This window comes from Leptonychotes weddellii, chromosome 12, assembly GCF_054177405.1.
Source record: "Leptonychotes weddellii isolate Sample4059 chromosome 12, ASM5417740v2, whole genome shotgun sequence".
Taxonomy (NCBI): Eukaryota; Metazoa; Chordata; class Mammalia; order Carnivora; family Phocidae; genus Leptonychotes; species Leptonychotes weddellii.
Window position 1 is genome coordinate 39754842 of NC_138380.1, and position 17294 is coordinate 39772135.

At 42.4% G+C, this 17294-nt stretch overlaps 1 protein-coding gene across 1 annotated transcript in view; it reads right to left on the reverse strand.

Annotated features, from left to right (window-relative positions):
* FKBP9 (FKBP prolyl isomerase 9) overlaps positions 1 to 17294 on the reverse strand; it is a 37284-nt gene that overhangs the window by 10967 nt on the left and 9023 nt on the right. The window contains exons 2-6 of the mRNA XM_081800298.1: positions 13566 to 13711; positions 12950 to 13139; positions 12135 to 12280; positions 8886 to 9075; positions 4040 to 4185 (exon numbers count right to left, since the gene is read on the reverse strand). Coding sequence (XP_081656424.1) covers positions 4040 to 4185; positions 8886 to 9075; positions 12135 to 12280; positions 12950 to 13139; positions 13566 to 13711 — 818 coding nt within the window. The remainder of the gene's footprint in view (positions 1 to 4039; positions 4186 to 8885; positions 9076 to 12134; positions 12281 to 12949; positions 13140 to 13565; positions 13712 to 17294) is intronic.

The window sequence follows — 17294 nt, forward strand, 5'->3', positions numbered from 1 at the left end:
AGAAGTAACCTGACCCTCATGAGGAAACGGAGGCACAGATTTGCCCAGAGTCACGCAGTCAGTTAAGAACACAATTTGGACTACAATTCAAGAGGATAGCTATTGCCCATGGGATCAATGAGCCTGAAAGATGTATGGCTGAGTTCCTCACAGATGAGGAAACTAAACTCAGCCACATTAGGCTCACCTGGCTCCTACAGAAGAGGTAAGATGAGAAAATCTGCTGCAGAGTGAAAAATCACTCCAGTTCCCCATCACTGTGCAAGAGAAACTAAACTAACAGAAACTTCACAGGGGAGAAACTCCTAGCCAAAGCTGGCCCATATACACCCCTTATGATATAGTACACCTAACAGTTGATAAAAGTACTTTTACAACACACCCTATCTCTTCTACACTAAATTATTAGTATACTTTTCTTTTCCATCATCTCCACTTTTGAAAACATTACCTTATATCTGAATAACGTTTTACAGTTTACAAAGGTATTTTTCACATACACTCTCATTTTTTTAAAGATTTTATTTTTAAGTAATCTCCACACCCAACGGGGGCTTGAACTCCTGCCCCCAAGATCAAGAGCTGCATGCTCTGCCAACTGAGCCAGCCAGGCACCCCTACACTCTCTCATTAAATCCCTGCAGCAACCTTGTGGGGGATTACCATAAATCCAGGATTAGCAGATGCTCCTCCATGAATTTAATGACCGCTTCTCAGGGGGCTGGAGAGGGGCAGGGGGACACCTTAAACATATGCATCTGTGGTTAAATACACCCCTAGACCATTTCAGAGAAGCTTAAATGTAAAATCTTTGTAAATAGTATTACTTAGGGGGTGCCTAGGTGGCTTGGTCAGTTAAGCATCTGACTCGGTTTTAGCACAGGTCATGCTTTCATGGGTTGTAGGATTGAGCCCCGCTTAGGACTCCACGCTCAGTGGGGAGTCTGCTTGAGATTCTCTCTCTCTGCCCCTCACCCGCCCCGCTTGCAGGTGTGCTCTCTCTCCAAAATAAGTAAATAAATCATTTTTTAAAAATTAGTGTTTCTTAGGGGCACCTGGGTGGCTCAGTCAGTTAAGCAGCTGCCTTCGGCTCGGGTCATGATCTCAGGGTCCTGGGATCGAGTCCCATGTCCGGCTCCCTGCTCAGCAGAGAACCTGCTTCTCCCTCTGCCTGCTGCTCCCCCTGCTTGTGCTCTCTCTCTATCTCTCTGTCAAATAAACAAATCTTTAAAATAAATAAATAAAGATTAGTGTTACTTAGAATCAAGGATGTATAATACTTTCATTAGCATTTTACAGATAAGAAAACCAATTCAGATAGACCTTGTTCAAGAAAACAGCACAGCTATAGAAAGAATTCAGATGTGTAAAAACCAACAGCCCCCCCCCATCCCTGCCACATATTTTTCTGTGTCTTATTTCTTGGCTGCTCTCTCTAACATACACACACATACACACAATGGATGCTTATTAAGTACCAAGCACACTTCTAAGTGCTTTCTATGTATTGATTTATTTAATTCTCATGATAATCCTATATTCCCAATCTAAGAGTGTTTAGAAGGTAATTTGGAAATTGGGGAACAGAAAATGAGGAAGCAATGCTTCCACAACCCCTCGGACAGAATCCATTCTCCCCTTCAGGACTACAAACACAGCCACGCATCCGAATTTCAGAGCGGACCCTGTGGAACAGAGTAGATAGCAGAGGGCCAGAGCCTTTCCAGAAGGCCTACTCACTCCCTTCCACTAACCCCACAGGGGAAAAATGGCCTCAACAAAATGAAATGCCAAGAATGGAGCTGGAGAACCCAATGGAGAGCCCAGCATCTCATTCCTTCCACAAATATTTATTGAATGTTTACTATGTGCTTGGCCCTGTGGTATGTCCTCCAAGTCCTGACACCCTTCTGGGGTCAGTCCCTGAGGGATTAGCATTAAGTCCTATGCAAAACCCACAAAGAGGCCAGGGAGACACTAATCCAAAGAAGAAAGAGGTGCCCCCCCCATCCCTGTGCAAGAGCACCTGGGTGGTACCTGTCAGAGCGTCCCAGCCCCCACAACAACATATGATTTGGGATAAAGCAGCCTCATACCCACAGAATTTATGAGCCTTTGGATGTTTCCCAGAGCCTTATATAATTCTTTGCAGAGCTCTGTCTCATACTTGGTAGAAAGCCAAAAGGAAAAAAATAATTTAAGCAAATGTTTTCCATTAATATGTTATTTTTAGAGAAACGAAGGATTAATCCTGAGGGCTTAGTAAAACACGAATACTCAGAAAGTATTTGTCTATTTCTGTATGTATTTGAGTAGAAGTTTACAGGATACAAAACAATGGAGCATCAAGACACAAACAGGACATGAAGCAAGGCCTGTTGAATATGTCTTAAGCTGTGAACTGGTGTGGCTTTTACAAATCAAAAATTTAATGGGGCACCTGGCTGGCTCAGTCAGTAGACCATGCGATTCTTGATCTCGGGGTGATAAGTTTGAGCCCCACAATGGGGGTAGAGTTTACTTAAAAGAAAAAGAATTTATTGTATTTATTAGTGTAGGTGGACGTGTATTTTCACTTCATGGTTGTATTAGTTTCCTATTGTTACTATAACAAATTTCCACAAATTTGGTGGCTTAAAGCAATGCAGATTTATTCTCATAACTCTGGAGGGTCAAAAGTCTGAATTCAAGGTGTTGGCAGGGATGCATTCCTTTTGGAGGCTTCGGGGGAGAATCTGTTTCCTCACCTTTTCCAGCTCCCTATAGCTGCCCTCATTCCTTAACCTGTAGCCCCTTCCTCCAACTTCCAAGCCAGCAGCTTAGCATTTTCTCTTCTCTCTGACCTCCTGCTTCCCTCTTACAAAGGCTCTTGTAAGTACATCAAGGCCACCTGAATGATCCAGAATAATCTCCCCCTCTCAAGATCCTCACATTAATCACATCTGCAAAATCCCCTCCACTATGTAAGGTAACATATTCACAGGTTCTGGGGATAGGACGGGGACATCTTTTGGGATGGCTATTCCGCCTACCACATTACAATGTTTATTCCTGCATGATGGGATTATGGGAGATTTTTGTTTTCTTTCGTTATCTGTATTTTCTTTTTTCTAAAGTCAACATGTATCATTTGTATAATATTTAAAAGGGGATTTGCTGGGACGCCTGGGTGGCTCAGTCGGTTAAGCATCTGCCTTCAGCTCAGGTCATGATCCCAGGGTCCTGGGATCAAGTCCCACATTGGGCTCCTTGCTCAGCGGGGAGCCTGCTTCTCCTTCTGCCTGCCGCTCCCCTGCTTGTGCTCTGTCTGACAAATAAATAAAATCTTTTAAAAATAAATAAACAAAATAAAAGGGGTTTTCTATTAGAGTGACAAAAGTGTTCTAAAATCGGGTTAGGGTGATGGTTACCCAACTCACTACATTTACTAAAAGTCACTGAATTGGGGATGCCTGGGTAGTGCAGTCAGTTAAGAATCCGACTCTTGGTTTCAGCTCAGGTCACAATCTGAGGGTCGTGGGATCAAGCCCTCTGTCAGGCTCTGTGCCCAGCACGGAGTCTGCTTGAGATTCTCTCTCCCTCTCCCTCTGCCCCTCCAGCTCATGCTCTCTCTCTTTAAAATAAATAAATAAATCTTTAAAAGTCACTGAATTGTACACTTAAAATGGATAAATTTTATGGCATATAAATTATACCTCAATAAAACTGTTAAAAAACAAAAAACAGAAAGGGGGAGGTTTGCAATATACATTCAAATGGCTCAACAACAACAGCAACAAACAAAAAAACGTAATTAGAGAAAATAAACACAGCAAGATGTTAACAGTTGATGAATCTAAGAGTTCATCTCACAGTTCTTTCAAATTTGGCGTAGGTCTAAGAATTTCCAAATAGGAAAACGGGCAGTGGAGACAAGAGGAAAGAACAGACCATTTCTAGAAACCAAAGCTATTTGGACATTCAAGTCTTTAATGGGACTTCAGCTTCCACATTTTGGCCCTCAAGAAGCCCTGACTGCTTGGAAGCAGCCAGCACTCACCTCTTCCTTCCTCTCCATAGCCGAGGTGAGGGGGAACCACAATCCTCCGCTTCTCACCGATGCAAACACCCAGTAGACCTTCATCCATGCCAGCAATCACGTAGCCCTGCCCAATGTACGTGTCAAAGGTGCGGTTCCGTGAGTAGCTAGAAAGAAGGAAAGAAAGAGGTTCCTCACAACCAACACCACAGCAGCTGGGTACGTTAGTTGGCACCACAAGGCAACAGGAAGGCAGAGCACTCCAGACCCTGGAATAGGCTGAAACTTAGAACGTGAGGACACAGCCTGGAAACACACTCCCCTGAGAACCCACATTCCCAAGAACTCACACACACAAAGTGGGAGCAGCTGTGTACAAAAACACTCCCAGAAACAAGCCCTCCATCCCTCTGGCTTGGTCAGGTTATGGATGAGAAGCACGTGACAAGAAGCAACCACACAGAAATGCAGCTACTATACATTGGACTGTGCTCGGTAACCGGGTCAAGTTAATGCAAAAAGCATCCAGGGTGGCCCTTATTAGAAACTAAAATCTGTCACAAGGACAATGTCTCCAGTATCTAAAGAAGAGAATATCTGTATATATGAGACAGAATATTTGGATTGCCATAAAAGTAACACAAATACAGAGAGCAATTCAACTCTGCAGTCCCTACCAGAGCCTGGATGGCTCTTCCTACTGTAATCCCTGCTCACCAAGCGACCTTCTGGTGAGTTACTTGGGTTTCCCAAGTGCCACTGGCAGGAGACCCAAGCATTCTGCTCAGGGGAGAGATCCAGCCTTTGTATAAACTGCCAACTGAATCCAATTCCTGTGAGTTTGGTGAGGACAGCAATCAATTACCCAAAGCCAGATGTTTCTAGAATAAAATAATAAAACTTAATATGCCACGTCTACTACCAAAGTCTGAACCACAGTGATCTGCACTCATGTGGCAAAAAGCCTGTCCTGAAAGAGCCAGTCCGTTCCACCATTACCTCAAACACAGCCAAAGGATGACTGCCTCAGAGACGACGGCCAGCCGAGTGGGGCCAGGGGGATGAAAAGACTGAGCTGTGAGAGGTTCTCCCTCCTCAGTAGCCCTCAGAGACCAAACACAAAGCCAAGGGCCGTGAAAAATGACAATACTGATGATTCTCCTCACCCAGGAAGCCGATCATCTACATAGCCCCCCAGAAGAGGCTATGGAGAAATACCCTTTCCCCCACATTGTGGAGTTCCAGCCCTCAGCCCCTCACATGGGCCAGGAAGGCCAGGATGAGAACACAGCCAAGGAAGGCAGGCTTGGCCCCCTAACATTCTCTCACCTTCCCCTGGTTACTAGCTCTCTGGCCAGTACTTGGAGATCATCAGCATTCAGGAAAGAGGAGGACACCTCCCAGATGGGGTTCCTTATAAAGGGACACTAAGCAGGGGGAGATGGCAGGTGCCTCAGAGAAGGTTGAGCCACTGGATGAAGCAGCAAAGGTTCCATGGGGTTGGGGGAGACAGCAGACACTGAGGAGGTGGAATCTGCACAGAGGAAAGCACTGGGGTGACAGTGAGGCCAAGGCCAAGAGGCAGGAAGAGCCTCAGAAGACAAGAACAAAGGAGCAGAGTGGCCATGAAATGTAGAGAACTTCGAATAACTTTAAAAGAGGGCTTAAATGGGAATCCATCATGTTCCCCAGGGGGAAAACTGAGAACTGGAAAGTTGTCACTGCTCCCCCAAACTAACTTATGAATTTTGGAACAATTCCAATCAAAATCAGAGTGGTGTGTATGGGGGAGGAGAGGAACTCAAAAATTAATCTGGAAAAAAAAAATTTAAAATGATGTTTTGAGGGGCGCCTGGGTGGCTCAATCTGTTGAGTGTCCTACTCTTGATTTCACCTCAGGTAATAGCCTCGAGGTCATGAGATAGAGCCCCCATCAGGCTCCATGCTCAGCAGGGAGTCTGCTTCTCTTTCTCCCTCTGCCCCTCCCCCTACTTGTGTTCGCTCTAAAATAAATAAATAAATTTTTTAAATGAATGAATGAATGAATAAATAAAATTATGTTTTGGGGGCACCTGGTTGACTCAGTCAGGACAGCATGCAACTCTTGATCTCAGGGTCATGGGTTTGAGCCCCACATTGTGGGTAGAGATTACTTAAAAAAAAACAAAAAGCCACAAAACTTAAAAATGCTGTTTGGAAGGTACAGGATATAGCAAGCTCTCATTCCTGTAAAAAATTAAACTGAGAGAATGTAAGTATTTCACTGTATATGTGTGGAAGACCTATGAAATTAAAAACACTGGCTCCCTGTGGAGAGAGAAGTACTTGAGTTTGAGCCTCACAATGGGTATAAAGATTATTTTTAAAAAATTAAAATCTTGGGACGCCTGGGTGGCTCAGTCGGTTAAGTGTCTGCCTTCGGCTCAGGTCATGATCCCGGGGTCCTGGGATCGAGCCCCGCATTAGGCTCCCTGCTCAGCAGGGGCCCTGCTTCTCCCTCTGCTGCTCTGCCTGCCCCTTCCCGTTTGTGTGCGTGCGCTCTCTGACAAATAAATAAATAATCTTAAAAAAAAAATTTAAAATCTTCCAAAAAAAAAAAGTCACATTTTAGACAAGGGAAAAATAGTTTTCAGTAAAGGGTGTTTGAAAAACTAGCTAGCCATCTGGAAAAACATAAAATTAGATCCTTATTGTCACAATGAATACCGCAATAAATTCCAGATGGATTGAAGATTTAAACATGAAAGATTTATGAACATGGAGAAACATTGTGGAAGGTTATTAATATTTACCTCAGGGGACTAAAGGGGCTAATGGGAAATTATTACATTTTATTACACATCTTTGTATTGTTTCACTTATACAATAAGAACCTACTACTTTTCTTTAAGTAGGCTCTATGCCCAACATGGAGTCTGAACTCACAACCCCGAGATCAAGAGTCACATGCTCTACCAACCGAGCCAGCCAGGCACCCAAGAACATAATACTTTTTAAAATAGAAATTTTAATAAAGAATATTTTAAAGGATAAAAATATAAAACCATTAAAGGGGCTTGAGGAAAATATAGACAAATGTTTATATACTCTAGAGGAACAGATTTTTTATTTCTAGCAAGTCCCCAAAGACAGAATATATAATAATTTATATAAGAATAGAGGACACCATAAAGGAGAAGGTAAATGTATTTAACAACATAAAAAGTTTACATTTAAATAGGTCCAAAATCACAATAAGCAAAATAAAAATGCGAATAAACACAGAATATGCTTTTGACAATACACAGTCATCAGTGGGTTACTATCTTTAATGTACAGAGGTCTTCTATCTTCAAATCAATAAGGAAAGGACAAATACTAATACCTTCAACATAAAAACAGGCAAAAGATACAAACAGATAAATCACAAAAGAAGATATACAAGGGGCGCCTGGGTGGCTCAGTTGGTTAAGCGACTGCCTTCGGCTCAGGTCATGATCCTGGAGTCCCTGGATTGAGTCCCACATTGGGCTCCCTGCTCGGCAGGGAGCCTGCTTCTCCCTCTGACCCTCCCCCCTCTCATGTGCTCTCTCTCTCATTCTCTCTGTCTCAAATAAATAAATAAAATCTTTAAAAAAAAAAAAAAGAAGATATACAAATGGTCCAGTAATAAACATTTGAAACAATTTCAACCTCAACAGCAATCAAGAAATTCAGATTAAAACTATAAGGTTCCATTTTTCTCCTATAAATTGGCAAAGATAATTTAAAAATGATTCTCAGTGTTACCAAGTTTGAGGAAATGGAGCACTTTTAGACAGTGATGGGGAATAAATACTTCCTTGAGGACAACTTCGTTGTGTATATCAAAAACTATAAAAATACATGTAACCTTTGACCCAGAGATTCTTCTAGAAATCTATCCCAAGGAAACAATCTTACATAGATTTAGCTGCAAAAATAATTACCGCAGCCCTACTCAGAATGTCGAAAGGTAGAAAACAACAGATGGTGACTCTACGTATCATGATAAGCACTGAGCAATGTGTAGAATTGTTGAATCACTAGGTTGTACACCTGAAGCTAATATAACTCTGTATGTCAACTACGCTTCAATAACAAAGGGTAGAAAACAGTTGGGATTGATTACCTAAATTAAGGCAAATCCATATAATAGGATATTACATAGCTATCAGGATGGATTAGATCCCAATGCACTAAAATGGAAAGCTTTTTTAAAACCTAATAAAATTGTGGTTCCTGGGGCACCTGGGGGGCTCAGTCATTAAGCGTCTGCCTTCGATTCAGGTCATGATCCCAGAGTCCTGGGATCGAGTACCACATCGGGCTCCCTGCTCCGCGGGAAGCCTGCTTCTCCCTCTCCCTCTCCCCCTCCCCCTGCTTGTGTTCCCTCTCTCGCTGTCTCTCTGTCAAATAAATAAATAAAATATTACACACACACACACTTAAGTTCAGGGAGGTCAAACGCTGTCCAAAGTCACCACACACCGGGACGAGAACCCAAGTTTCCTGGCACCAAGTCTGTTCTGTTCTCACACTACCACCCGGACCTCAGTTCTGGCCACTTCCCATCCCGGATGCCATAGCTGGCTTCATACTTGGATAGTGGAGCACAGCTGTAAGGGACGGTGGAGGGGAGGCTGAGTCTCGCCTGTTTTCCTGTAGACTTATATCCCACAGACCCCAAGAAAGAGACCGTTCTAACAGCCTCTGAAGGAATTCAATGTCAGAAAACAAAGCTATGTTGGAGATGAAAATACTAACTACAAATCAGCACTGACAAAGTATTCAGATAATGGTCCAGCCAGAGGTAGACTGTATTTAATAAGACGCTCTGATGAGTGAAGGCTCCAGTTGTTTTCCTTACCTGGAATCAAAGAAGGTGCCATCCAGAAGGGTGCCATTGTAATGATACCTGAGAAAGTCCCCACTTTGACTTCGCCGCTCACAGTTTTCTGGGACTACCTTATTCTCAATGGAAATGCCATCCTTGGGGTTATGGAGGTCCAGTAACGCAACATCAAACACCAGGGATGCCTGTCCAGGAATGTCTTTCCCTAGAGGAGAATGAAGGAAGATGATGAAATCAGGACACAAGATTTAGGAAGTACTTTTTTTTTTTTTTTAAGATTTTATTTGTGGGGCGCCTGGATGGCTCAGTCGTTAAGCGTCTGCCTTCGGCTCAGGTCATGATCCCAGGGTTCTGGGATCGAGCCCCACATAGAGCTCCCTGCTCCGCAGGAAGCCTGCTTCTCCCTCTCCCACTCCCCCTGCTTGTGTTCCCTCTCTCTGTCAAATAAATACATAAAATTAAAAAAAAAAAAGGAATTAAAAAAAAAAGATTTTATTTGTTAATTTGTCAGAGAGATAGAGAGCACAAGCAGGGGGAGCCGGCAGGCAAAGGGAGAAGCAGGCTCCCTGCTGAGCAGGAAGCCTGATGCGGGGCTCGATCCCAGAACCCCAGGATCATGACCTGAGCAGAAGGCAGATGCTTAATGGACTGAGCCACCCCGGTGCCCCCCTAGGAAGTACTTTTAACAACAACTCAACTCCCACTGTGTTGGTGTTACTCATTCCTTGAAGTTTCCAAGTCAAGGAAATAAATGTTCTTTCCCATGCTGGGTGGTCCCCCCTGGTGTCCAACTATGTTCTGTCACCATTGTGTCCATGGTGCCCAACCGTGAGCTGGCGGATATGATCTGAAGCCTGACTTCTTCAGAAAAAGGAGCAAACTAGTATTAATGACATGCAAGAAACTACTACAACTATATTTTCTATGCTTGTGCTGACAAATCAAGGCTCTATGTGGGTGGTTATGCACCCACATGCAAACCCAAATACATGCTTCTGTGGGTTCCTGTTTGTGTACAAATGCAAATCAGACATTTAAAGGCATAAATTCTAAACCTTGGACCTGGTTCTACAGAATACTACACAGATTTGTTCTTTGGAACCAACAGCCCAATTTTTTTGAAAAGGCAAAATGCAAAATTCAATTTATTAAGTACATCCAAAAAAAGATATAAATAAAATTAAAGCTAGCTAAGAGGGAAAAAATGGCACCCACAATGCAAAATATAAGTCCTCAAACTGCTTCTATCTCACTTCTAGATGGTACTGCTTCTTTTGGATGCTCCCAACAGTGGGGACTTCGTGAATATCCGCAAAATGATCATCTACATGAAGAGATTATTGGGTACTAGCTCCTCAAGCAAAGATCAACATCAAGCAAAAATAACTCAATCCAGTCCTTTGAGATAAAGGAAGTTAACTGACAAACCACCTGCCTCAACACTCTTACCTGCCATTTGTTATACCTTGCAAAGGAGTAGGCCTGGGCAAGTGAGTGACACAGCACATCAAGCCTGAGTTCCTTCAATTGGCTCCTTGGCAGAGCCCACCCCCTCCCTTTCCCCTCAGGGGAATAACAAAATCTGCTGAAAGTGGCTGCTGAGTCAGCCTCTGGAATGTAAGGTGTGGTCAATCCCCAAAGTGTGTGTATGGGTGTGTGTGTAACAGAATATGAATCTTTTATACTTTTCTGTAGTTTTTAATTTGGGAGAAAAAAGAAAGCCTTAAAAGTAACTCCAGAGTTGAAATTTTTCTAGCATTATCATGTACTAATTGAATATTTGGTTTTTAAATAACAACTTTATCATGATATAATTTCTATACCATACATATTCACCTATTTAAAGTTATACCTGGGGCACTTGGGTCGCTCAGTAGGTTAAATGTCTGACTCTTGATTTTGGCTCAGGTCACGATCTCAGAGTTGTGAGATCGAGCCCCTCATCAGACTCGTGCTGGGTGTGGAGCCTGCTTAAGATTCTCCGTCTCCCTCTCCCTCTGCCCCTCCCCACCCTCTCTTAAATAAATAAACAAACACAGTTACACCTGGATAGCTGAGCACAGTATTAAATAATAAATATTTCAAATAAGCTATTTTAAATATTCAATACATTAAGTATTTATTTAAAATAAATAATATTCCTCAAATTAGGCCAGGCATCTAGTTTTATTATGTATGATGTATGCATCTGGATGACATCAGAAGGATTTAAGAGCCAAGGGAAATGAACTTCTACTGGCTAAGGATGAGACCACCAGAGTATCAATCAGAATAACAACATGTCTTGGGAAGGGGCGAATTAAGACATATTTACAGCAGTTGTTTTCAAATTTTATTTTTCTTTTAGCAAGGAATCCCCACCCCTGCTTTTTGAAGGACTGTCTGCAGATCCTCAGCAATAAAAGAGGAGGTGGACAGGGGAGAAGACTGAGCCCCATTTCCTCCTCTCTCCTCCTGCTCTGTAGACATACACGGCCAGGAAACATAGCTTGGAAAACATTACATTAGGGTTATTCTAAGTCCAGTATCACAGTCAGTAAACTTAAACGCATCATGTTTCCATTTTAATTCTTAACTACATATACGTGCTTGTTTAAATGCCAGGAGGTTCTCCTTGTTGTTTTAGCCTGTCAGTGTGATTAAATATGCCTGAAATTAAAATATGAGTAACTGCGAAGTTCCATTTACCAGCCAATATTCTGTTTTCTCCCTTCAAAAAGGACACTAGTTTGAATTCATGTTTTTTTTCCAACATGATGCTTTGCATCTGTCCAGAGGGAACGAATGTCACAGGTAGAACCCACTGTGGAGGTACAAATCAGGGGGCAGGGGGATGGCAATTCTGGTATCATATACTAAATTTCTACCTTGAGATCTATAACCTTTGGACTTTCTAGTTCAAATCTCATTTCACAGATGGGAAAATGCAAGCAGGAGAGGCTGGTGCCTCTCAAATAAATAAATAAATACAATCTTAAAAAAAAATAAAATAAAATCTTTAGGGGTGCCTTGGTGGCTCAGTGGGTTAAGCGTCTGCCTTCAGCTCAGGTCATGATCCCAGGGTCCTGGGATCGAGCCCTGAGTCAGGCTTCCTGCTTAGCAGGAAGTCTGCTTCTCCCTCTCCCTCTGCAGCACCCCCTGCTTGTGGTCTCACCCTCGCTCTCTCTTAAATAAACACATAAAATATTTTAAAATAAATAAATAAAATATTTAAAAAAAAAATAAGGACAGACAAGAGTAGCTTGAAGAATGAGAAAGACTTACCATCTCCATCTTCTCCATAGGCCAGGAAAGGAGGTATGGTGATGATGCGCTTTTCCCCCACACACATCCCCAACAGCCCTTTATCCATTCCAGGAATCAGCCAGCCAATGCCCACATATGTGTCATACGTTTTCATGCGATTATGACTGAAAACCAATGAGAAAGGGGGAAAGTTCCATGCTACTGAGGGTGTTTCCAACTCATTCCTCAATAAGGTTTTAAGTACCCACTTATCAGCTAAATAGTGAAACTATACCCATCCCTGACGACAGGTATTTTTGGATCTTTGTTCCCAAAGACAGCAGAAGTCCTCAAAGTTAGAAGAAATGAAAATCGTGTAATTAAATCACAGTGATTCAGAAAACTAGGCCTGCTACTCTATCTAACCAAATACACTATAACAACAGGAAAGCCCTAAGGGTTCGCTGTTCTCTAGCTTAGCACCTTATTCCTAGCACTTGTCCATAGCTTCATAAACATTCAGGCTTTCCCTCTTCCTTCCATGGGAAAACTATAAAAATGGACCCAAAAAATGCATCAACCTACTTGGAAATAGGGCCCTTCACTTAATGATGAGCTCCCAAGACAGTTAATTTAGATAAACACTGTTCTTACGTTTCTGTAAAATGTATTAAAATTTTGATTCTGGCTTTACGGAGCATGACACATTAACCAAAAGCCATGAGTGAAGGAGCTGACATTAATGGAAATTGGGAAGAGTCTCCCTTCTGGTTTCTCCACGGGCATAAAAAGCAGGGGAGACAGAAGGAACTAAGGGGCATTTCACCAATACTACTTGGAATGGCGGCACTTACCTTGAATCAAACAGTGTCCCATCCAAGAACGTTCCATTGTAGTGGTACCTTACAAAATCAGACACCTGGATGGTCCGAGGGCAACTGGGAGGTGTGAAATAAGTGTGAACCTGAACTTGATCTTCAGAATTCCAAATGTCCATCAGGAGTACATCAAAATGAAGAACTGAATCTGGGGGGATCACACCAGCTAAAAATTAAAGAGAATTCGCACTGAGAAGCTGCTGCCTTTCAGGCCAGACGAATAAACACCTAGGATGCTGCCCAGGTGTTCAAGGGAGTCACTGAACAATTCCAAAATGGGTCATGCTCCCTCTCCCTCTTTCCTCCAAATAAAATTGAAAGAAATGAGAAAAAAATGGTCTTCCTCTCAACAAGGGTGACATTCAATTCACCTGTGTTAATAACAACTTCTTTTATATCTAGAAGAAATGAACCAAAGATGAAATTTTAGCTCTCTCTGTGTGTGTGTGTGTGCGTGCGTGTGTGTGTTCACTGCTTCTCACTGTCCTCGATTTAAAGCTTCTGAAGATTCTCTGATCTGCCTGACTGAATACCCTTCAAATGTTCTGGTTGTTTCTGCAAACGTGTTTACAAACATGGTACAAAAACTTACAAACTCCTTCACTTCCATAGGCAAGCTTTGGGGGGATCTTCACAAAGCGCCTCTCATTTACACACATCCCAACCAGAGCTTGGTCCATGCCTGCAATCAGTTGTCCTTTTCCCACAAACACGTTGAAAGTGGAGTCTCTGTCATAGCTGAAGACCCAAGAGGTAGAGAAAAAGAAAAGTATAAGTTAATCCTTCCCTTAGTGAAACCAAACAGTGAAAATGTACCCATGGACAGAGTGAGGTCACTGGAAAGCAAAAACAGCCTGGAGAGGAGTTACCGACACAGGAAATGTCCTCACTAACGGTAGTTCGTTGGCTGGAATTTTTTAATTACTTTGAACATTGCCAGCAAATCTAGTTAGATAAGCAACCTTCCTTATATATATCATTTTGCAAAGTAGCTACCAATACTTCCACTAAAAAAGTTTATTCCATTTCTATGTGATCGGTATTTAAAAGCAACAACATAAGCAAAATCTTTAAAAAAAAAAAAAATAAAAGCAACAACATAAGATACTAATGCTCCAGTTAACATATATATCTGATTGTTCTTTTTTTTTCCTTAAGTCTGTAAGTTAAAGACGCAGCATGGTGTAGCATAAAGGAAACGTAAACTCTCTTAAACTGTTTCCTCCACCGCAATGTGGGAATAACAATAAGAGCCATCCCAAGATCTATACAATATCACTGTGCTCGCTTTGGCAGCACATATACCAAGATCTATACAATATTACAATCTGAAAAGTGCTCAGAAAACCTCAGAGTTATGTCAATATTACTATAATTATTACAGGTAATGGGAAGTCTGATACAGTCTTGAAATCACAAACATATGTGATTTAAAGGCTGGCTGGTGATGGCCTTAGGTTGGAAGATAAATAATGGAACTGTGGCCAACATTCATGCTCTCATCCTTTTTAATGTCAAATTCTGCATCCAACAAGGGTTTGCCTATTGGGAGACTGTGCTAGGTGCTTTGAAGGATATAAAAAAGTCCAAGGCATGGCTCTTGCCTATTAAAAAAAAAAACCTAGCAGAGATACCCAGAGAGTTTCAAATACTGTTTAAGAAAATAACTACAGGGCTTGGTTTATAATAATGAAACACTGGAAATAACTTAGAAATTTCAAAGGTATGGCACTGATTGCATTTAAGGCAAGGTCATATAATAAAACACTCAATGGCCATTTAAAAATACCAGATTTATATCCATTGGCACAGAAGGACATATATAGTAACAGAGAAGTGTGGATTACAGAGCCACAGTATCACATAATTCTATTTTGAATTTATATATATAGACGCATATGAAAAAATCCACTAGGTGATACATAAAAACATTAATAATGGTAATCTATAAGTAGGGGACTTCGGGTGGTTTAATTCTCTCTTAATTTTCAAAATGATCATGTCATATTCATGTAAGAAAATATTAAGAACTGCTGGGGGGCGCCTGGGTGGCTCAGTTGGTTAAGTGTCGCACTCTAATTCTGGCTCAGGTCATGGTCTCAGGGTCGTGGGATGGAGGACCACATCAGGCTCCGCGCCCAGCATAGAGTCTTCTTGAGATTCTTTCCCTACCTCTCCCTCTGCCCCTCCTGCCACGCTCTCTCTCTGTCTCTCTCAAATAAAAAAAATAATAATAAAATAAAAAGAGCTGTTGGAATTTACCTCGTAGCCCCTCATTTGATAAAATACTTCCTCATTTTCCCTAATGAACAGCTTGGAAGAGCAGCACATTCTACATCACCACCCATCAGGGCAGCTTCCTCAGACCTGCCCCTTTTTTTCTTCCTCCTCCTAGTTTTACAACTCATTTTAATAGCCTTCCTTTCGCAGGGTCAGGGAAAAGAAAGCAAGACTCCAAGTTCAGGTCAGCAAGCCAGAGGACAAAAACACATGCTCAGCTTTGTGCCCAAGACAGCTTTACACCTCCACCCTCCACCTCCAGGGACCAACACCCGCCCCCAGGAATGCCAGCTCTTTAATTTCACTTGGCTGGGGACTTGCCATAAACCACCATCCAACTGCTGGGTTTATATTAATAATGAACCAGAACTGGAAGCTTCAAAGACATCCCGGGTACAGAACATATGCAAACAGCTACGTTTGTTCCAGGATGGAGCACCCTCCTTTATAAATAAAGGCTGGAAACCACCTTATAAATAAATCTTTCATCCATGGAACCTGAATACAGTGCCCAAATTTAATAAGAGTTTTTAATAATAACTACCACTTAGAGAGTGTTTATTATGTGTGGGGCACGGTGGCAAACTAAGCTTTTCCACATGCTATTCCCATTTAATCATCACACAACACTTCAAGGTGGGTGCTGATACTCAGGCACCTTGGAGGTGACAGGCTAACAATGTTAGCCAAGTGGGGGGGAAGCGAGAACCCAGGTCTATCTGACCCTTAACCTCCTAGCGCAGGGCCTGCCCCCTAGGTGGTATATAAAAACTGTCGTTGCCTTGCAGTATTCATATCTTCATTTGACTGCCTAAGCAGAGTGCTAAAAACAAAAATACACCTTTCTGAAAGAATAGTTATAATTTACATATGTGAGAAACTAACAATGCAAGACTAGTCTTATCTCCTGCTTAAAACTGACCATCTGGAAAAATAAAGTTCTGAGTAAATCTGTGCTGATCAGCACAACTGGCAAAAATTCAGTGTCAAGCCCAGAACTGGTTATGAAAATTATTTCTGCAAGCGCTGGAATGAGCACTTAATATAGCCTGTCCCCGTATCTGGCTGATTTATACCTTTTGCAGACGTCCCAGTTGAGGTCCTGCAAGAAACAGATGATACACCCAAACTAGGCAGCTCCAGGAAAGTTTAATGAAGGGGCTGTGTGCAAAGGAGTGTGCAGGGTACAGAGAACACAGGAACAATGTGGTTATCTCTGGGGACAAGTAGAAAGTGCATTGTCAGACCTGGGCTTGAAGGATCCAGGGACAGAGAAGGTTCAGGGCCAGCTGACAGAGGCTTAGCTAGGCCCTCTAGTCTAGGGACACAAATGGTGGAGACTCAGGGAGTCAAGGGAATAAATATCTCCACCTCACTCTCCTCCCTCTGATCTCCCGCTGCTACCCCACTGGCTGAACCCAACCAGGAGCCAGATGAGGGGGTCATTGATATAACCCATACTAAGTACATGTAGTTCATACAGCCTCATAGAGCAAAAAGCAAGTAGATCAGAAGGAGAGGGGACCTAGAAAGGCAAATGGAAATCACCTAGCACATCCAACACCCCCCTTTCCTCCCCATCAGTTTGTTTTTCTCCCCTGTTCATTCACTGCTGTAAACCCTTCGATTGCTTCTACTTTCTCTTGCCCCAAGGGGGTGATGAGGTGGCTGCAGCATCCTCTGATGATGCCCTTCCCGTTCACTGGCCCAAGGATCACTAAGACAGGAGACATCACATAAAACCCATCATATGCAAGTCATTAAACCGTCTACACATGAGCACGCATGATCGTGCAGCATATTCCTCAGGATGAGTAACTACCTCCATGGCTGCATTCCTGAAGCGTAAATACTGTGGCTCTATTTCTAAACATAGGTTTCAATCTGCAGTGATGGTGAACTTTTTTTTTTATTCTTATGTTAATCCCCATACATTACATCATTAGTTTTAGATGTAGTGTTCCATGATTCATTGTTTGTGCATAACACCCAGTGCTCCATTCAGTACGGGCCCTCTTTAATACCCATCACCAGGCTAACC